Here is a 23,446-nt window from a genome sequence, read left to right on the forward strand (position 1 = left end):
GATCCCTTTTTGCATCTTATGTTGCCCGTTTAAATGAAAATCTTGGTAGTGCTTCTGCTTGGAGGGTAAGAAATCAGTGGAAAATGCAGGTCTTGGTAGTGCCCTGTTTGGTAAGTCGGAAATGAATGGGAAATGCAAGTTTTAGCAGTCATTCTGCTTGAGAAATGAATGAAATATTTTCATGGTAGTTGAGTATAATTTTTGAACTTGTTTTAGGAAGTCAATCACATCGTTCTGCTGGTTATCAATGTGTAATCTTTTTGTGAAGGATGTTAAATATTTTCAGCTTTGATTCTATTGATTTATTGCTGTTTTCTCCCTAAACTACACCCCAATTACCTGTCAATGTGGTTGTGTTGTAGGATTGGGGTTTACTTCTTCATAGAAGGTTGAGAAAAGCTCTTTTTTAGATCTTATTCTTGGAAGCAATTAGTACTTGTTGACATGTTTGCATCTCCTTTATTATTTTATCTGTCGTGCTAATGGTTTGATTCGAGATCATCAACTCTTGTTTTTAGGCTTTATTCCTTAAATTCAAATGCGTAAACCATGTTTTTTCTTGATTCATGTTGCAACCACAGGGAAGTTTTTCTGTGTATCATTTGCTGAACTGAGATGGTGTTGTCATTAAGTCAATTCATCTGTGCTTTCTGCTTGTTCCCTCGCATCTGAAATGATATAGCAGTACAATGTGTAAGGTGTATACTTCCCTAAACTCTAATCTAGCTACTTAGAAGTACTGCTTACGAATACATATTCTCGAGTTATGATTGACTTCACAGTTTAAGTTAGTTTGCACTGGTCATGAATGTGTCTGATACTCTAATCTAGGAGATGTTGAGTGACCAAAAAAGACCATTCATGTTTTGTGTGCAAATTAGGGGTTTGGTAGAGGAACAACCTGGGTTTTTATAGATGCTATAGGATCTCTTGTTGAATTATCCCACTCCATGACTGTCTCTTGAGACAGTATTGTATTGTTGGTGTAAAGTGCTTTCCTTTTTTTTAGTCTGGATTGGAAAACCGCTGCAAAAGTGTTTTTTTAAATTAAAATATTACTTTTGGGAAGTTAATTTAAGTAACATTTCATTAATATTACGATGTTATGATATATAAAATATAAATGAAATAGAAGTAGAAATGGGTTTGAACAAAAGTTTTTTTTTTTATTTGAATGAACAGTAGAGATTGAATTGATTATTTAATTTTATTTCTTCTTTTCAACCTTAACCTCTAGCAATTATTATAACGAGGATGGAGCTGGATTGTTGTCTCCTAAGCTGAGCCACTGATAAAAGCAAAGAATTATATAAAGAAAATTTCCCATGCCTTTGGAATTCAGCCAAGTATGTGTTTTCTTGTTCAACAAAAAGTTCAATTTATAAATCAAAATTATTAACAGCAGTCTTCATTATAAAATAAAATTCAAAATTATAATTATTGGTAAATTAACAAAATGATACGTAGTTATTGATAAGGAAAAAAGCAGTAGAAAGTATAGGAGTGCTTTTTAAATGAGTGGTCATTTTCATTATTTTAAAAATTAAAAATAAGAGACTTTGAGTCACTAGTTAATTATTTTTCCTTTTGGAGAAAATGAAGAGAAACATAAAGTAATCCGAGTAGTGGGGAAAGAAATGTTTTTTTTACACGATTTTATGTAGGATCTTTTTTCACTCCACTCACAAATCATATAATATATATTATAAAAGATTGCATGTATATGAAATTTTGAGTTTTGGGATTATTTTTAAATTAAGTTTTAAACATGATTTTCTTGTCATAAATAATAATGTTTTCAATAATAAATAACTTTAAACATGATTATTAAATTATAATTATAATTCAAAATTAAAATCTCAACAATAATCACAAAATAATATAACTGCATGAGATATAATAACATTTTTCTTTTTAAATTATAAAAATATTTTTAAATATAAATATTTTTATATATTTAAATGACATTTAGAAAATAACCAATCAAACCTTAAATGAAATCAACTTATAAAAAATAATTATTTTTTAAAATTTCATGAAAAATAAAAAATGATTTTTTTACTATCGAGAAACGATTTTGCTAGCACCATAAATTTTGTATTTTTACCTTTTTTTTCTTCTAAAAATATAAACTTTCTAATATTAGAAACTACATAATTATTGGGACCTATGATATTTCCAGTATTGAAAACTAGAAACATTTAAATTTTCTTGTATTGAAATAAAACCCAACCTAAAAACGATATATATATATATATAGCAAGGAAAAATAAAGAAGGGAACTTTTTTTTCTTTCAATTTTTCTTTTATTTTTCAACTATCCCATTATACATGAAAAAGAAAGCTAAATCATCAAATTGGGCTCAATCTTTTAAGGGTTACTCACGTAAGAGTTAAACCTTTAAAAATATTCGTATAAGGGATTAATATTTAAAGAAATATTTAAATAAAAGGAAAACCTTTCAAAATACTCAAATAAAGGCCAATTTTTTAAATACTCAAATAGGGTCAAATCTTTTATAGTGCTTAAATAATGGTTTCTCACATGTTGTATATCTTGTTTCAAATTATATTATTTTATTTTTATTTTCAAGTAATATCTAATTCAACCGTCATATATTTTATTTTAAATACGTTAGAATTCACCTAATTTTTACTCAATTTGAGCTAAAGCTAATAAAAATGAATATTTTTATAAAATTTGCTTCCTTTCTTTCTTTAATGGACGGTGAAAGGAGGAGAGAATGAGATTAAGGTTTTTCTCTCTCCCATCATCAAAGCATATATATAGAGATAATTAACGCATTAATTAAGTTAATTAAGTCACTAATAATGATTTAATTAACTTAATATTCACTTAGTGGAAAATGATGACACTCCACGTAATTAAGCTCTAACATGAAATTAAAATGGTTTAATTGCTAATATAACTTTTGTTTAATTGTCATTTAAGGCACTTGCTAATTTGAAAATCACTTTCCTTTTCAATTTTGTCACTAATCAACTTAGTCCTTGTGCTATTTTTATTAATCGATTTAATTTAATAACACTTAATTACTTAATCTCTACGACCTATACGTAACTCTTAATTATTCTATTTTAAATTATTTACTAGCTCAACTCAATTAATCCGATCCAAAACCGAGTTTTACGACACTATTAAAAATCAGGTTGTTACATGCAACCATTTGATTAGTCAAAGCAACATTCTCATATTTTAAACACTTGTTTTCTTGAGACAGTTGAGTGTTGATCTCACACACCATTGCACATTTACCAAACATCTCTTTATAAGTTTTCGGAAAGTCTTCATCGTTTTCACCACAAAACTTTATATTAGAATCCTCTTTGCCAACATTAATAGTAAAAGCAATAAAGTTTTGATGGTCATCTTTGAGTCAGAGCCACTAGAGGAATCCTCATCACTCCATGTCACATAAAAAGACTTTTTCTTCTTTTTAAGGTGTTAGCACACTCAGATTGAATGTGGCCAAACCCTTGACATTCATAGCATTGTACACCTTTCTTTTTGTCATTCTTAGGTTATTCTTTGATCACAACTCTCTTTGACTTGTTTTTGGGAAAATTGGTATTGGCTTTAAATTTCTTGATTCTCTTTGAATGTTGTCTGAATGCTTTACTAAAATTCTGAGTAAGCAAGGCTATCTCTTCTTGTAAGTCCTCTAATGTAGTATTTCGAGAAGTGGGTACTTCCTTTTTTACTTGAAAAGAAATATTTTTATCCTCTTTTCCTTTGATTCGCTTTGCTTCATCTAGATTTATCTCAAAGGTTTGTAGAGAACCAATGAGTTCATCTTGGCTAGTTGTTCAAGGTTCTTGGCCTCTTCAATGGCAGTGACCTTGATGGAAAATCTTTCAGGGAGAGATCTTAGCGCCTTTCTTAGAAGCTTGGCTTTCAAATGTAATTTTTCATAAAATTCACCAATTGTCTTTGACTTCTATATCCTCAGACTTTCAAATCTCGAAGTTAGCATTTACATTTTTTATTGCTTGACTGTGGAGGTTCCTTCATATGTTGTTTCTAAGATATCCAAAGCATTTTTTGCTACAATACATCTGACATTCTTTTGAATTCTTGCATATTGATACGGTCATTGAGAGCACCAAAAATATCCTATTCCCTGTAAAATAGTAAAAATAACAGTAAAAGGGAAGTGGGGTCGAATCCTTGGGGACCGGATTGTACGAATGCTCGTTTCTTGAAATTCTGGACAATTTCTTGGCCAAGAAAACCTGCGTTCCTAAAAAAAAAAGACAGAATTAAGAATTTCGAAATAAAATAAAAACAGAATTTAAAGTCGAATTGAATTTGCGAAATTAAATAAATTGCGAAAATTAAAATAGAGAATATAAAAATAAACAGAAGTTGGGGAAATAGAGAGTTTCTTATGTGGCGAGATTCCAACCTTCGGTTGTCTCGATTCGCCTTGGGTTCAATCCTTGGCTTTTAAGTAACCCTTCTCGAGCAGGATAAGCCACTTATAGTGGAAGAGGACGCCTACGACCACCAGCTCCAAGAATAACTTTAGCCAATAATCGCTTTTGTGGGACTATCTTCTGCTAGATCATCACTTCCCAACGGTGAATACCATGCCGTTTTGTCTCTTGAACTTGCCAATCTCTGACGAGAAAGCCAACGAACCGACTGTGCAACCTTCTTAAAACGTACAAAGCGGCCCTTCCTTGCACAAGTTGAAAATATCACCTATTAAGGGACATGGACGGAAGCGTCAGCCCCGTAATGCGGAGAAGCGATGAATACCCTGTTGAGAAGGCTAAGCGCAGATTCTAAGCCTCATGAACCTTTTTTGGGGAATTTCGACAACCTTTGACTAGATTGCTTTAGTGGCTCATGATTTTTGGAAAAGAAATAAATATAATAGAAATGAGATTTTTATTGAAGAAAATATGGAGAGAAAAAAAAACAGAGTTTTTGGGAGAGGGAGTGTTTACAGAAAAAGAGATGTCAAATATGTGCCACTCCATCCGCTATTTATAGTACTAGAAAACCTAACATATTCCTAATTAAATTCTAAAAGATAAATACAAATAAATAAAAATAATTAAAGATAAATAAAATAAATCCTAAATTTAAATCTAAATAATTATCCTTAATAATTATCCTAATATAATTAAACATTAACTAGAGTCTTGTGCTACAAAATCTTTTTTTTTGCACTTTTACCCTTATGTCTTCATACTTGCATTTTTGGCACCACCTTTTTTCCTGTGTTGCATGTTGGGCCATTGTATCTTCAAATTATTTGCCTCTAAATTTACTTTTGCCTCCAATTTAATCCCTAAAAGATAAAAGATTATAAAATAACCCAAATTAGTAGGATCATACTCAAAATAAACATGCAATTAGCACATAAAATATGTCGTTCTAGAGTATTATCACATATCCACTCTATAGAAAATTGCATATAATGCTTTTGAGTTAACATTTCTCAACTTCTCTTCCTCTATGGTCCACTGTATTTTTTACTTTGTTACTCTCTCATTGTCACTATCCATTTAGGTGCCTCCAATCCAGTTAACATAGCACGACAAGCTTTCTCATCAATTGACTTTAAATAGGACTCCATACATGCTTTCTAGAAGGCATAATTTCCAACTTCAAGCATAGGGGGTCTTGACGTGGATGAACCTTCCATATTTAAATCTTAGCAACACTTTGAATTTCTACTATCTATTTTAAGTGGTAGGCTTTGATACCAATTATTAGCTAAAATATGTTGCTAAGAACAAAAACTTCACAATCAAATTGGTGCCTGAAATGGTAGGTGCTTCTCCAATGACTAAACTAAAAACAATAAACACACAAGACACAAGAAGATGATTACATAGTTTGGTTTCCTTACGCTTGTGAAGCTTAGCTCACTAAGAAATATGCACTCTCTTCAACAATTATAAAGTGAGCCTACTCAATCACACACTGTGATTGTTTCCCTTACCATTGCACTTTAAAGATACAATATTCTCACCATTATGATCACAACAGGTAAAACCACAACCAAAGATTTTACTAGCAAAAAACACTCTTACAAATTATTCTCACAAGAATAGATTAAGTGCCTAACTCTCAGTACATTACCCTAGGCAAGTCTCTCAAATATATAGGCATTGATTTCAAGGCTTGCTTACAATAGAAGATCTAATACAACTCCAATAAAACATTAATACCATAAAAGTAATACAATATAATAATATATGAAGTAAATATGAACTCTATGTAGCTCATTAGCAGAATCATGATCCAATCCAAAATCCATAATCTAAGGGATTGCTTTGGGGAATTTTGATCCAAATCAATTGCTAATGTTAGTATTCCCAAGCAAAATGATCTTTCATAATGAGCTAGATATTCACCATGTAATTAGTATAGCCCCAAAATAAGGTTCAATAAATTGTCAGCACCTAAATATAGAAACTGTCTCAACACAGATTTGGTGGGTAGGGAAGTGGGCACTCTCTTTGGCATCAAATTGCCAGTTTCATATTTTTCAACACTTTCCTAACTTTTATTGTAAATAAAACTATGACCATAGTTTTGTCTCACATTAAATCATTTTGTTTAAAATATGTTTACATTTTTATTAAAATATTTATAAAAAGGCAATATATTTTAATTAACACATGATCATCTCGAGTAAAATAATTTTAATACTATTTAAATTTTAATATTTTTTCAGTAAAATATATGCATGTAATAGATTAAAAATATTACAATATTACAAGCATATTATATTTCAAATATTCTGTATAAAGTAAGCCCATGCTTCGCATGGATAAAGAAACTAGTGGGTATATAAATTATACCATTATTCTCATTTTGTATTAATTTTTTTTGTCACAAGTGATACTCAAATTATTTTCATTGCTCATTTTGTGTCAAAATTTTATATCTATAAAAGGAACTTTAGCTGATAACAATAATTTTTAATTCTTTTATTTTAATTTTTTATACACTCTTTCACTTTTTCTTTATTCTTCCTTTATAATACCTGGTAATGCCAACAATGCTCAAAATTTTCCCTCCAAGGTCGAGACGCTAGCGATTTATTTTGTTTTCGAATTTTATCACCTACTTGCTCAACCTGATAGGATTTAAAAAATTCTTTCTTCAATCAAAACTAACAGATCAACTAATTGAATATGAAACTAGTTGAGATACCACTTTAAAGATGAGAGGTTGAACCAAGTTAAAAAATTAATTGAATTATTATTATTTTATTTTAATAAATTTTTTAATAATTTATTTAATTGAACCGAATAAACCAATAAAACTTAAAAACAGTCCATTAAATTAATTGATGAAAAGAAAAATGGTAAGAAGAAATGCTGAAACGAGAACCACATCCAACCTTGAGTGATGAATAAAATAACAAGTCTAATAAGAGGGTTAGTAATCCATCATAGTTCCATAACAAAGAAGAAAAAGGCCACCGCCCAGCCTACTCACTTTATTAGATTTTGAATATTTCAGAATCCCATGCTTGATTTTAGGATAATACGTGGCGTCTTTCTAACCATACCTCATATTCAATGACCAGCCAGCCGCCGCCACCAGAGTAACCCCAAATCCAAACAAAAGCAACGCATAGAGTTTATATAAAAATTTGGAATTTAGAACATGCTAGATGATCATACCATGAGGTTAACGTTTGAGAACAAATATATATCTGATAAACGTCAGATTGGTCGGTTCATTTATACATTAATGTCAACACTGGGCATGAATTATGTAATTTATGGTATTATTTTAAATTTCCTTTTTTATTTATAAATATTTGAAATTTATTTGTTTTAATTTTTCTAAATTTGATGTTTGTAGTTTACAAAAATTAAGTTTTTATTTCAGTTTTTCATACTTAGAAATTAGACAAGTGGGTAGTAGTGTTGAACCTTATTACTAAATGTTGAATTTACATAATGAAATAGTAATTCAATGATTTATATACAAATGGGAGCAAGTTATCACTTATTATAAAGTAGAAAAATTAAAATAAAGGGACCAATCATAAGATAGAGGGATGGAGTTCTAATTAGACCATTTATAAATTACATTTTATCATTTTATTGCGAAAAAGCTGATGAGGATATTTATTTTGTTCCATTAAATGACCATCTTGTTTCTCCAAATAAAATTAGTATGGGAAAAATCAATTAATCCACCCTATAAATATATAGTTCGGTGAAAGCTTTGCAATTTGCATGTAGGTTTTAATGTCAAGGACCGACTTTTTTAAATGCTTTTATTAATTTTGATTTTTTTTTTCCATGGTTCAACTTGTGAAATGGAAAGGAAAAGGTGAAAAGTTAAAATTTTCACGTCTCAATCTTATTTTTCTTGACCAACCAAGTGTTCCGATAGTTGTGAATTGCAAGTATAACTATTAAAATATTAAAAAAATATGGATTGAGTCTTAGTTTAATTTATATGAGTATTATTGTCAATGTTATGTTGAAATGTATTATTTTTTAACTATTTATAAATTAAGAAGATGTTATGGTTAGTTTTAAGTATGATGTAAATATGATTAAAATTTATAAATAGATTCGATTTATTAAATTTAATTTTAAATTCGAAAATCATAAAAATGATGTGATGTGGAATAATGTAGCAAATTGTTGAATTAGGTTTTAGGTAATGGCAAACGGTGTTGCCTAATTTACTAATTAGAGTGGAAACCCTACCTATTTATATGTTATTTTTCTCTGAAGGACATAAATGAATGAGTTTTGATAATTTTAAAATGACCTAATTTAATTTCTATTTTGTATTGCAGGCAATGCTTTGATTATGATAAGCTTTTAAATTATAAACTAATAGAATGAATTTAAGGAAAATTACCATTCAATTTTAATCTCTATTTTTTTACTTCTCCTTTTTTTTTTTTGCATTGATTAAGAAAAAGGGCCAACAATGCATTGTTTCTTAGAATTCAGTATCTCTTTTATCTGTTATGTTGCATTTGCAATTTTTTTGTTATATATATATATATATTTTTTTTTTTTTGTATTGGTTTTTCGTGTTAGTAATAATTAAAAAATCGAAAATCAAAGGTGGATTGGACGGCTAAAAATTAATCATAAAATGATCATTAATTTAAACTTAAACATAATTACTTTGTTTAATCAGTAGAATCCTCCCTCCTTTATATACCCTTCTTCTCCCACTCAACTCTCTTCATCTCTTCAGCTTTTGCTTTAAACCCACAAATTCCAAGCCAAAAAAAGCAAAATATGGTTAAGGATGTAGAGATGGCAGCAGGAAGAGACTACCATGACCCACCACCGGCGCCATTGATAGATTCTGAAGAGCTCACCCAATGGTCATTTTATAGGGCTTTGATTGCTGAGTTCATTGCTACCCTTCTCTTCTTGTATGTCACAGTATTGACTGTGATTGGCTACAGGGTCCAAACCGACCCTTTAAAGAACACCGTCGATCCTGATTGTGGTGGTGTTGGTATCCTTGGTATTGCTTGGGCTTTTGGTGGCATGATCTTTATTCTTGTTTACTGCACCGCCGGTATCTCCGGTGAGTACTATATATATATATATATTTTTTTTTTCCTGGTAACCAAACAAAAGTTAGCAACGAATATAATGTAATGAGACACTTGCAGGAGGACATATCAACCCGGCAGTGACCTTTGGGTTGTTCTTAGGACGAAAGGTGTCACTGGTTCGAGCCGTGATGTACATGGTGGCTCAGTGCTTGGGTGCTATTTGTGGTTGTGGGTTAGTCAAGGGGTTCCAAAAGAGTTACTACAATACCTATGGTGGTGGAGCCAATGAGCTACAAGATGGTTTCAATAAGGGAACTGGTTTGGGTGCTGAGATCATTGGGACTTTTGTTCTTGTTTACACTGTCTTCTCTGCAACTGATCCCAAGAGGAATGCAAGGGATTCTCACGTTCCTGTATGTGCTTTTATAATCTTACACTCTTTAATATAAAATCATTTTTTTTTTGGTGTGTGAAATAGTGATTAATTAAACCCAAAAAATGGAAAGGTATTGGCACCACTTCCCATTGGGTTTGCTGTGTTCATGGTTCACCTAGCCACAATTCCAATCACTGGCACTGGTATCAACCCTGCTAGGAGCTTTGGTGCTGCTGTTATTTACAACAAAGACAAGGCCTGGGATGACCAAGTAATCTCTCTCTCTCTCTCTATATATATATATTTCATTTGAATATTTGTGTTGTAATGTATGTATTTAACATTAATGAATGTGTTATTGTATGGGCAGTGGATGTTCTGGGTTGGACCTTTCATTGGAGCTGCCATTGCGGCAATCTACCACCAATACATCCTAAGAGCAGGAGCAATGAAGGGACTTGGGTCTTTCAGGAGCAATGCTTAATTAAAATCGATGGGCTTTTATTTTTCACATAAAGTTCAAGGAGTCATCATGAATTAGAGATGAAGAAAAAGATGAGCGTAGGTTTGTGAGAGAGGGTTCCCTTTTGCATTTTGTTTCTGCAATGTGTTTGGAGGAGAAAAATGCTTAAGAAGAGCCATTGAACTGTAAATATAATATATTTTAACTTGTGTTTTTGTCTTCTTTTTCTTTTCAAATATTCTGTATACTCTTTTATGGAAGAATGTTTGCATTCTTTTCTTAATAGTGTTAACTATATTAATTGGTTGCATGTTCTTTTAAATACTTAATTATAATATATATATATATATATATATATATATTAATTTCAACAAGGTATAATTATCTAGAGACTAAATTTGAAGACGTATGTCAATTTAAGATTTCAACACAATTTTTAGCAGGTTGAATCCACATTCTCAATCACCATACTTTTTATTCATAATTCTACTACTATATAACATAATATTAGGTATTCAATTTTATCTTCTAACTTTAAAATTTTAAACCATTTAATTCAAATTTAAATAGATACTAATTGATTAAAAGCGAAAATCAACTTTGAACAAAGATTAATTTGATGAAAATATTATTCACTTTTATTTGAGTGGATTATTCAAATTATTACACTAACAAATTATGTATAATATAATTGAAGGTCATTAATAATTTTTTTACAAAGTTCATTAAAAAAAAGTCATTATTTGATTTAGAATTTTTTGTGATGATTCTTTGGATTTGTCTAAGTTTTTTAGATTTTATTTATTTCTCTTAGGAGTGACTTGCTTTGATTTTGGCACATTTCATGTAACAAAATTGTATGGTCCTGAAACATGAGCGTCGAACCTTTATGGACTAACTAGCAAGATCCAACCTGTAAATCCAGCATGGGTTGTAGAAGGTTTTGATCCTTTTGTTTTAGGAGGAATAGTCTCTCATCATATTGCAGCAGGGACATTGGGCATATTAGCAAACTTATTCCATCTTAGTGTCCGTACGCCCCAATATTTATACAAAGGATTATGTATGAGAAATATTGAAATAGTTGGTAGAATATTTTAGATTTCACAAGTGAGGCGAAGATGTGACAAATATCATATTTATTTATATCATTAAATTTTTTTATTTTCTTTACTACACTTTATAATCACTTATCAAATTTTAATCACTTGTGGAGTCTAAAAAACTCTACTAAAATATCAATAATTTTCCTTTAAAAAAAAAAAAAAGAAGGGATAGAAGGTGACATTTTTTTTATCTTCTTTGTATAGCCCCCGGGTTGAGCCTTTGAGGAAAACCATTGGTGTCCCAATTGTTGTTCTTAAGAGTAGCCCATCAAACCACTAAATCAACCCTTTTCTCCTCTACACACTATCTAAAAAGCCCATTAACTAACAAACACCAAAGCATCATTGTAGAAAATGTTTAAATGGGCCACACTGCAGGGGTAAGAAATAAACATATTTACTTGTAAGAACATCAACAAATTTTGACATGATTTTTAACTATTCATGTGGGGGGAAGTTGGCTGCTGCAATTGATTTCAATTGTTGGGGCTTCTAGGGCATGCTTGTCCCCTTCTCCTACAATAATATTCAAAGGCCAGGTGTCACAGCCTAGCCATTATAATTACTCACATCAAATTATGTTTTTTTTTGGGCCCTTTATTGATCCTTCAACTTCAAGCTAACTAAAGTGTAACCCTATATGCTTCCATTTCTTTCTTCTACTTTTTTTCTATCATATACAATATATATGAATAGAAAATCATTCACAGCATAGTTTCCTATCCATTTGTTTTTCTTTTCGTTGATTTTAATTATTTCTATGTACATGATGAGATCAGAGTATGATTTTTCTTCTCATTTGAATTACATGTGAGTGAATTGTAAATAATAATTAAGTTAAAAATAATATCTTTTGCTATTAGTCCCTAGTCCATTAAAGTGTTAGGGAAGGCACTCAATCAAAATGATAAGTCAATGGAGATTGAAAAGAAAAGAAAAGTTTACTAGAACTCTACTAAACATTGCCATGTTGAGCCATTATTAGCTTTATTCTACAATGATGAGAGAAGGGGCTCAAAATTAATAGTACGAGACATTTTAGTTTAGAAGAACAATTCGCTATATTGGGCACTTGGGACTACAACAAACACTTTTTTTTACCTACTTTAGATCAATTATTTATGGGTCGGTTTTTAAAGATGATAACATGCTTGAAATAAGTTTTTCTAGCAATCTTTTCGGTTAAATGATATCTCGAATCTCTTTCAATTTTGATATTAAGTGAATTGAATATTCTCAAACAAATCGAAACAATTTAATTTATGTTAATTTTGAAAACGAGCAACTAAAGATAATTAATAACAATGGTAATGTTTTCAGTCAATTGTACATATTTTTATTGGTATAATAATAAAATTATTGCTCAAAGTTTTTCTATTCTATCAATTTGACCCTAATTTAACAAATTTAGCCCACAACACATTTGTGTAAATTTTGAGACTACATTTGTTGAATTTCTTAGAACCAAGACCTTGACAAAATATATAGGCATTGAAGATTAAATTTGTTATTATACCAATCAAAATTATGTATAATTGACAAAAGACATTAACATCGCGATTAATTGCTTTTGTTGCTCAAATTTAAGCAAATTTAATCAAAGTTCTTGTTGCTCAAATTTAAGAGAGATCAATTTGCTTAAATTTATATTTTAGAGGGATGGAAGAAATTTTTTACCTAATATTTTCTTTTATTGTTAAATTATCATCTCTTCTTTTATGATTAGCATGCACCTTAATTTTGTGCATATTGTAAACTGATATTCCAAGACTGAAATCAAGGGGAAATTTGGGAGACCAAACTATTTAGAAAGAATCATTCTCATCATTTTGTTCCCCTCTTTTGTACCATCATTTGCCTTACCAAAATTAAATGCTAAGCAACCACCACTATAAAACGCCCCTTCCAAAAGCCAATTGTAAAGCACACCCAAAATTTTAACTCAAAAGCCTGCTGCTCTTTTGGCCTCTCCTCAATCAAAGAAAAACAACAAATGAATCCATTTGCTTCTTTCTTGCTTCTCTTATCTTCTCTAGCTTTTCTTGTCTCCATTGGTAATGGTCAAGACAGAGCTCCCCATGGCATTGCTCACGAGAATCCGATGGCCTTCTCCCCGTCGGCTTACGAATTCTTCCACCCCAAAACCCAAAATCAAGACACCAAAAACCCATGTGCAGCCTCCAAATGCTCACCATTGCCTGTAGCAGCTGAAGTGGACTCTAACAAAGCACTTGAAACCAAAGCATTACCACAACAGAAACCAGGGCATCCACTCGGTGCTGGTGGAGTTGTTGCCATTGTTTTCGGTTTGGCATTTGTGGTGCTTTCGGCAATGGGTGTTTTCTATGTGATTAAAACCCGCCGAGTTACTGCTACAACTAATCAACCAAACACTGTTCAACTCGATGCCTGATAGTGTACTCTTCAAGCACCAAATCTCCATTGTATAAATACATATAGGCGAATGCTCTATTAGAATTAAGCTTTTCTTCAATCTTTTTTTTTTCTTATTTCTCTTTGGGGTTTTTCTGCTTTCATGGAGTGTATTTGCTTTATGATTCAATTTGTTATATAATTGGGATGATAGTGTTTTTCACATATTTAGACTATTTCAGTGTCTGAGACATAAGCAAAGTTTATATAACACAATCATTGGAGGCAATGGCAGACACAAAAACTGTTTAAAAGTCCTGAAAGTCAATGAAAGATGATTGAGATTATCATTTATGCCCCATAATCATTGGAAACAGTTCCAGTTCCTGGTAAGAACGTTACAGAACAAGTAAAAGCTATACCGTAGGACTTTAATTCTCTCATTTTATACTCATAATTGCATCATTGGTCAGATAACTAAGATACTTAAAATTGCATGTAAGGTGGCTAAGAATTAAACCTTGGTCACCAAGGGTTTTTGTAACCAAATCGGACGTTGAATCGATTAGACCATTGGTTCAAATAAATAAATAAATAAATTATTATTTTAAAAAACGATTCGTACCTATTCACAGGTCGACTGGTCTAATGCCACTCTATAGACTGCTACTGTGACTAAATCTGGTTCAAACAATCATATTGGTCGCTAAAATAACCATTAGAACAAACTAAATTTCCATTCTTTATATATAGTAGATCCTAAGAGCTTATTTTACCAACACGGGAACTTTTGATAAAAAAAGTCCAATAACATGTATATTTTGATTTTAGGAACTAAACCATGATGCACTATAGGGATTATATTAGTAACTAGAGAATGAATTTGGATAATAAGAGCAAAACCACTAATCTTACGCTCAGAATATAAACTTAAGAGAAGGAGTTTGTATATAATTTTTCTGTGAAAATTCTGAGCGTAATTGCAAATAGTATTATTACCCAACAAGTTAATAAAAAGTTAACAAAGATTCACAATTTATACCATTAAAAAAGAAACAATGGAGAAGAAATGAAATATGTCATGAAAATGAACTTACCATTTTTACGAGTTGTGTATTACAAACAAGTAAGCATTCCCCCTTTTGGTTCAAAGAGATTTGAGAGATAAAATTAACAGCAAGCAATTGTACGCATGCAATGATATGAAGTAAGAGGCACATCAATAGTTGACCGTAAAAATTACCCCAAATCTTCTACCATCGACGGGAACTAATGGCTTCAATTACTGGGACAAATATCTGGTCCACCGTTTTGTTCCATAGAAGGGCAAACTCTGAGCGAGATTTCTTTCCAAATATCGGTTCTTTCATCTGGGAAAAGTCAAAGTCAAACTATGAGAGCTTAATTAACTACATGCACTGCAGATGGCCAAAACCAAATTCAACTTACGAATGCGTAATCTTCTTGAATAGCTTTCAAATTAATACATGGCTAGAAAACTAAAGAGCCCTTACACTTTCTAAGTTTATTAGCCCTATCCTTTTAGTTTATATCCAATAAACCTTTAAAGCATTATTTTCATCCAATTGAGCCCTTGAAGTGCTATTTTATCTAATTATACCCTAAAAGTACTGTTTCTGCTTGACTAAAACCACTATTCTTCTGATTATATTTAGAGGTTTCCATGCAAAAAGGGGCATAATAAAACAGAAGTAACACTTTAAGAGCTTAATTGGATAAAATGGAAGGATCAAAGACAATTAAAAAAAAATTCCCCAAAAAACAAACAACTATATATTCCTTGGAAGTTTTCTCCTGATCAACCTCAATTCCTATAGATAACCAGATTAACGAGAAAGCAGAATGTTGAGAAGAAAACCATTTTGTCTTGTTGCTTCGTAGAACCAAATATAAAACTAAAAGTCTACATTTCTCATTACACATTTCATTTTCACATCTCCACTCCTTTCCTTCCCCCAATCAAATCCCCAACTTTTACCACTTGAGCTAAAGCACATTGGTCTAAAGGTCGACTAGGAAAACTTTACACCACATTAACTGGGTCTAGGACATACTTGTTCTAATGACGCATTAGCTTAAGCGATAAAAAGCGAGACAAGATTGGAGTAGGCATTAATATTGACTCTGGCAATAGCAATAGCCTTATCCAATATAACTTAATTTGTAATAATTCCTCAAAACATCCAAATCTTCAAATACAAAGCATCTCATTTCCTTTCATCTAAAATATAGATAATGACACAACAAAGTAATCCAGAAAAATCCTCTTCAATTAAAAAAAAAAAGCAACAAATAATGAAAAGAAGCAAATATGAAATAACTTTAATCTATTGCTTGCTTTTTCTAGGGTTTGATATGAACAAATATCGCTAGAAAATTGAAGAAAAAAACCTCAGATTGATAATTTGAAACGGAATCATATATGCGTTTACGTTGCTCGAATACAACGATCCCCGTCAATGCGCATCCTAATGTTGCACCAAGTAAACGCTCCTGCATTTTCATCAAACACCATATAATTAAAAGGAAAGAAGAAGAATTAGGGAAAAAAAAAAGAGATGAAGCGTTTTAGGATTTGATTCAAGTGGGAACCTGAGCAAGAATGCTGATCATGGTCACAATCTCTGAATTTTGGCCTCGGATTTGGGGGGAATTTCTTTAGGGTTTATTTTTTTTATTTTAGTTCTGCTTTAAAATTTAAAAAAGAAGAACTGAGGAAGAAAACATTTAGCGCTCCGCGTAAGTAGGTTTGCCCATACATGTCCATGGCCCGAAATAGAATAACATTGGGGGCTTGAGGCCCATTTTCCTATTCACATCCCAAAAGCTACGAATTTTGATGTTTATTTTTCATTTTTCAATTTTAGAAATTTAAAAAGCACTTTTTAAATGAGAATTAAAAAAAAAACTAAAAATAGGAAAACATATTTATATTTATTTTTTCATAGAAAAAATATATACATTTTATATCAACTTGAACTAAGTTTTATGTATTTGTTAAACCCTAAACCCTTCTGCTAGAAAAACATGTGTTAAACCTAAAACGCATTGTTGATTTGCATTGATCTTCTAAGCACAGTCATCTGACCTACTTCATATGGAACTTACCATTCGTGTTCATAGGAGAATGTTATTTTAATGTGAACGCACTTCCAAGACAGTAAGGAGTTTGTTTAAACTTAATTACTTCCCATTAATAGGATCTCATAATATGTGCCCATGATTATCCATTATGCATTTAATGAAATTAAATGCTTACTTAACCAATATCATACCATGGACAATGAGACTTTTTCCTATAAATACATTGGAAAACTATGGATAAGGGATTGACTCTTTTTATACCTTAGAGTTATTTTAAGCATTTATCTTTTTAATCAGCTTGCCCTCGTGTCTTGGTTTTGGCTTTCAACTTCTATAGGTGAATTGACCTCCACTACATCACTTTGATCTCCTCTTTGTTCCACTTTATCTTCTTCCATTGTTATACTTTGTATCAATAATTGGTGCGGTAAACGTGGACTAAATAAAATGTCTCAAAATCAGAATGATGCTACCCATAACTCCATTAACAAAAACATTGACACCAACCCTACCAATTCTTCCACTTCGAAGAATGGCGACAATGTCAGAAGCACTGAACTTCCTTCAACCAAATCAAAACATCGATTCACCTAAGCATGACTACTATGAAAGCCCTCACACAACTTTTAAATACTCCCTCAAGTAATCCTGCCATCATGGTCTTGCCTTCAACTCCCAACACGTTATACTCCCTTGCCACCCCATAAGACCTTAAAGATGATCTTTTAAAATAAATCCCCTCTTGTTTAGCCTCGCAATCTCAAGCTACTATTGTGGTTATTCCCTCATATCAAACTTCCCAACAACAACATCTATCAGCTTCCCTACACCATGTTGTTGAGATACAAAGAAAGAAGTGTCTCACGGAAGCATCAATTTCAAGAACAATAGGAATGCCAATGCCTGCTAGATCAACGAAATGCCCGTAATGAGTGACTAATCACAGATGTTGCACGCAACAAAAGACATTGTCAAAGAGGGTGAATTACCCCTTTCGACAGAACTGGAAGATACAACACAATCAACTATCTATACAGATAAGAAAATGGTGTAATTATTGTAAGATTTTATAAGACCCTCAACTTGGTCAAGAACCCCAAAACAACATCATTCCTGTCGAGGAACAAATTGCAGCGCTTCGATTAGCATTTTTACAATAGGCTAAAGTTTCTAAATCTGATGAAGTTTTTTGGAGCTTGCTAACAAACCTTTAGCTCCTTCCATGTTGACTCATAACTTTTCTACCTTTTTCAAGTTTTCCAAGTTGACTTACGTTGAAACTAGAGACCAAAAGGTCACCTAGTCCATTAAAATAACCACATGAACATTCTTGGAGCCTTGGACGCTATGAAATACTGAACTTTCTCTGAGACCTTTTCTAACACAACCCAACAATAGTACTTATCACTTCTTTCAGGATTTATATATAATTTTGATTATTTGGTTGGGTTAATTATGATAAGATTCTTAACCAACAAAACCCTACAACAATCTCCAGCCTACTTCATATCCTTCCGATAGAAAGAAAAACCCCGTAACAATCCCCAACCTACCTCATGTCCTTCCGGTGGAAAGAAAATAAACCCCTCCGTGATTCCATGAAAAGATTTAATGTCGTAACTATGATAACCAATGGTGTTTCCAATACTCTAGCCATCCAAGCTTTCTTGGAAAGAACTACTCACAAGTTCCTCCGATTTGACCTCATTAATAACCCCCCAAAAAAGCTATCTTAACTATATGAAATGGTCCATCGCTTCATAGAAGGTGATCATATGGACATTTATCAAGCAAAGTTGATGACCCAAGTAAAATAAACATACATTTTTTTTAAATGATCCCCTTCAACATAATAATCCAGTGAAAACTTACCAACATCAACCACAACAAAGAACTCTCCCTCTGATAGGTAAAAGGTGATTTCAGCAATATAACCCACTGTAATGGTTAAAATAATATGTCCACCACGTCACCCATGACCTATGAGAAACAATTGTCCCAACCAACATCAGCGAAAGTGAGTCCCATATAACCAACATTGCACATACCATAAACTTATTTTCTCTTCTGCTACCATATTTGAGCAAATCGGGTATCAAAAAATTCTACCAAACCCATCAACCATGCCTTTCAACCTTCGCTGAGATGATTCGCCTTTTCACTGCCATTACCATAATGTTGTTACCCCATCGTAACTTGCCTTCTCCTCCAAGGTATACATGTACTTGAACAAAGGCATGAAAGGCCAAATCCTCCTCTGACTACATTTGATCATAAATTTAATTATTAGCCACCAGGAACTCCCAACAGTTGCCTAGGTGCCAAACAGTAGGAACACAAAAATTCCATTTCAAATTGGTAAGTCGACAGACGAATCCCCCCTTCCAACAAGAATAACGATAAGTAAAATCCTAATCTCCCTTCGTTAAAACGTGGCCCTAACACAAAGCTTAAACTATGCTTCCTCGTGGGGACACTAAACTCATATTTGGGATGCCTGGTAAGAAAGCCCCTACATCTTTGTACCCTTCTCATCTCTTACTCTGTTGCCATGCACTTACATTCAACAATAGCTACTGGCTTATTATAATCCCTCAAATGTTTTGAGAATTTTCCCTTTTGGCTCTCGTCCGTTAAAAGCCTCCTAGAATTGACTATAGTTGGACTATTACTTGTTGTTGCCATCTTATTGTCGACGGTAAAAGACTTTTCCCTACTTTTCTATGACGAAGACTTGTTAGTCCTCTCCCTTCTCTTCACAAATCTGACCATTTTTCGATGGAATAACACAAGAATGACAAACAAAAGAAAATTTCAAAGTAGCCATAAAACTGAATAAGAATCTTAGCTAAAAAGATTTTTAAATGAAAAAATAATCTCAAGCACAAAAGAAAAATAAAATCTATAGACGTCTCAATTATCCCTAAAAAATTCGTCATTTTGGGGACTTGAGACCATGACCAATAACATTTGGTTACCTAAACAATGACAGATACTCAACATCATGACCACTACTTGTAGTACCCCTAGCCTGGTCCAATCATTAGACCTGAGTTACAGGATGTTACCATGCAAGATTCACATGACATACACATACAACATACATGTCAGATCATGCCACAAACTAAAATGTGGCGGATTGATGTTGCGAGTTGTCCAACTGTGGTAATTCCTACGGACACAACTACTGCGGAAAGTAAGGTGGACACCTTATTTTGTAATTTTATACGGATATTTAAAATGACGAACTGTTTCGCGAATACCCCATATTGAGATAAGTTTCGCAAAACTTAACAAACGGAACATAATAGAACCTGAAATCATTTCATTTACATACATTAAGATAGCCCAAAATAAACATCTTCAACATTTAAGATTTTTGCTTACAAAATGACCATATACTTAAATACATGCCACTTAAACAATTAACAATTCTTAGTGGATAGTATGAACTTCTTGTTGATTCATTCAACACGCTCTGAACTTTCGAAATCTACAACATAAAAGCAACCTAAGCGTAAGTATTAAGAACACTTAGTAAGCTCATACAAATTTAATAATTAACTTATCGCACATAATAATTATGTGATAACTTAATACTCAAACATAGTTTACTTATAATCCAACACAATTTGTCAACAACGTAAATACGTATACTGTATCATATATCGCATATCTAGTACGCAACATGGTGCATTAGCACGCTTCATATATGATTCATTCCCATACTATTCACAGGTGCATACTCTAATTTTTAATAGTTGAGTCTTCCAATATCCCTCATTTCTTAATTTTCCAACTTGACAATCTCACATGTTTTGTACTACTTGATAAACATCGTAAAAGAACTCAAAACACAGTTACTCTTCACATCAGAGGCTCGCTAGAGCTAGTCATGCATACAGGTGTCAGGTTACCTATTCGGGCTAAACCTTTATCGACACATTGAAAGCCTGGATAGGGCTTTATGTACATGTAAGGTAAATAGTTCAGGCTAAACCTTTAAAACATCATTAGATTTAGCCTGAACAAGAAATGAAAAAAGTTAATGATATTAACTATTTAGACTAATTAATAACATAATAAAATATAATGATCAATTTACGTTAAAAATTTAATTATAGAAATTAAATCTTAAATTTAGACATTTTAGAGGGACCAAAATTAAAGTTTAACCATTTTGGTAAAATGCAAAAGAGAAAGAGAAATGGAATGTAATGACCCAAATTTTAAGGTCATTGGAAAAATTAAAATTTTCAGGTCATTATTTTTGCAAAATGAATTCGTAAATATTTATTAGAAATATTTACGAAGCTAGTAGTATAGTTGATTAGACTTTGATTAAGTGAATTAGCTTGAATTAAGGCTAATTTAGTGAAAGGACTAGATTGAATAAAGTGTGAAGGTTTAATTATAAACTATAGGAAAGCCAAGGGACTAAATTAGCAATTAGGCCATAAGGTGACAAATGTATGGTAAAATAAATAAAATGTGTAAAACTATAAATGGTACACATGTAATAAACATGTGTATTTACTTATTTTATAAGAAAATAATAATAATGATTAAAGTATATTATAATAATATAATATAATAAAGTAATTAAATAAAAAATAAAATAAAAGAGAGAAATAAAAGAATGAATGAAAACGAAACAGAGCATGGAAAGAAAGAAAGAAAAAGGGAAAGAAAAAGAAAAGGAAAATTTAGGGTTTTGGAGTTCCAAGCTTGATTGGTAAGTCAATTTGATCTCTTTTCTTGTAATTTTGATGCCTATGGAATTCTAGGAAAGAACACTATTTGAGTTATGTTGAAATTTAGAAAGTTATTGAATTTTTAGATGTTGATTAAGTTGAATAAATGGAAGAATTAAGTGTTATTTTGATGGAAATTCAAGTTAGAAGTGGGAGAAGGATTAAATTGTGAAAGAAAATATAGGTCTTGCAATAATAGAGATTGAATTGAGAAGATGTTATAATTAGTGTTTTATGCTGTAAATTTAAGAGTTGGAATAGTTTAAAATGATAATTGGATGAAAATATAGGATTTGTTTTGAAGACAAAAAATGGTTATGGTGGAAGGACTAAATTGGAATTTAAGTAAAAGATACATGGAAATACAAGAGTGTGTTATTAAATAATATATATTGATAATTTTAAATGTTAAATTTTTTATGTAGCCAACGTAGCACCAGAAACATCATTTAAAGGGAAAGGAGAAAGTGAACGAGGATATCGAGTAAACTCGAGAAATTCGGTTTGTATTTCTATAAACTATGCTTAATGATTTAATACAATGTAATTGCTATTCTTAGTAGTTAGAATGTATAATGAATGATATGATAGAAACTATTACTGCTTTTGTATTGAAATGTAACAATTTGTACATCCTATTAACAAGTGTCGGACTAGTCGGATATAATTGGCATGCCATAGAATTGGAAGTGTTCAGGGATATTCCGACTATGTGTCGATAAGACACTATATGTGTCGACTACTGTGACTGTTCTAGATTCGTTTCGAAGAGTTACTTTGTACTTGACTATGATTGTTACTGTTATTGTTACTATTACCCTATGGTGTATTCCAGTTTCGGTCGATGAAACATTGTATGATATCCCGGTGTGTGGGTTGGACCTGTGTATCTGTCCAGGTCCGAGTTATGTTAACAGGGGTATATAAAAGTATTGAAGACTGACTACTGTTGATTATGTGACTGTGACTGTTATATAAATTGTTGAAAGATATTGAATGATATGAAATGTATATAAAGAATTGTTTAATTACATCTAAGAGCTATAAGTTAAAGGTAAGTGATGAAGTTATTAAGATTATGAAAGTAAAAAGTTTAAGTTACAATGTAGATACATAGCTTATTATTGTTTAAGTATTATTTTATAGAAATACCACTGAGTGTATACTCAGTGTACGGTTTGGTTTTCGTGCGCAGGTCTAGGTACGAAAGAAAGTTAAGGACTCAGCATCCAAGCCAATCTCGGACTCAAAGTGTTGAATACTTTGCTTTTGGTAAAATGGCATGTACCTAGGTTGTTAAGGTGTTATTTTGTATATAATAGTGTATAAACATGAAAGTTGTTGAAGCATGGTATGAAATATGCATATTTTGGAAGTTAAACTTACATGAGTTTGACTAGTATGATAATGTTGTATAATTTTGATATGAATTGTGGTACATAATTCTCAAGAGGTATTGAAGTGAATGAATGAATATTTGCTAAGTTTGAATGGAATAATGAATGATATTTGATTTAAGAACTATTAGTAAATCTTTGGGCATGAAATAGATGTGTTTAGCATGTGAAAATAGCTTAAAAATGGTCAAAAATCATTTTTTCACACGGCCAAGTCACATGGGCGTGTGCCCAAGCGTGTGAATAAGTCAGAATCTGCCCATGGCCAGGTCACATGCCCATGTCCTAGGCCACACGGGCATGTGCCCCTATCTTGAAGGAAAAATTTCTAAA

At 31.7% G+C, this 23,446-nt stretch overlaps 2 protein-coding genes across 2 annotated transcripts; both read left to right on the plus strand.

Annotated features, from left to right (window-relative positions):
- The first annotated feature begins 9,000 nt into the window (after window positions 1-9,000).
- On the plus strand, window positions 9,001-10,679 carry LOC108468942 (probable aquaporin PIP2-2). Its single transcript, XM_017769809.2, has 4 exons — window positions 9,001-9,568; window positions 9,657-9,952; window positions 10,046-10,186; window positions 10,286-10,679. Exons 1-4 carry the CDS (start codon window positions 9,271-9,273, stop codon window positions 10,397-10,399), a joined length of 849 nt encoding a protein of 282 aa, XP_017625298.1. The 5' UTR covers window positions 9,001-9,270; the 3' UTR covers window positions 10,400-10,679.
- A 2,696-nt stretch (window positions 10,680-13,375) lies between these two features.
- On the plus strand, window positions 13,376-14,082 carry LOC108469207 (uncharacterized). The gene has a single exon (XM_017770103.2). The coding sequence runs from the start codon at window positions 13,478-13,480 to the stop codon at window positions 13,895-13,897; it is 420 nt and encodes a 139-aa protein (XP_017625592.1). The 5' UTR covers window positions 13,376-13,477; the 3' UTR covers window positions 13,898-14,082.
- Window positions 14,083-23,446: the final 9,364 nt, after the last annotated feature.

The sequence above is a fragment of the Gossypium arboreum genome, chromosome 8 (genome assembly GCF_025698485.1).
Source record: "Gossypium arboreum isolate Shixiya-1 chromosome 8, ASM2569848v2, whole genome shotgun sequence".
NCBI classification, from domain to species: Eukaryota; Viridiplantae; Streptophyta; class Magnoliopsida; order Malvales; family Malvaceae; genus Gossypium; species Gossypium arboreum.

Bases quoted from the DNA above. Each gene is read 5' to 3' on its own strand.
- LOC108468942 (XM_017769809.2), top strand. From the start codon at position 9,271: ATGGTTAAGGATGTAGAGATGGCAGCAGGAAGAGACTACCATGACCCA. The intron at 9,569-9,656 runs GTGAGTACTATA...AGACACTTGCAG, and splicing joins CTGCACCGCCGGTATCTCCG to GAGGACATATCAACCCGGCA. The intron at 9,953-10,045 runs GTATGTGCTTTT...AAAAATGGAAAG, and splicing joins CAAGGGATTCTCACGTTCCT to GTATTGGCACCACTTCCCAT.
- LOC108469207 (XM_017770103.2), top strand. From the start codon at position 13,478: ATGAATCCATTTGCTTCTTTCTTGCTTCTCTTATCTTCTCTAGCTTTT.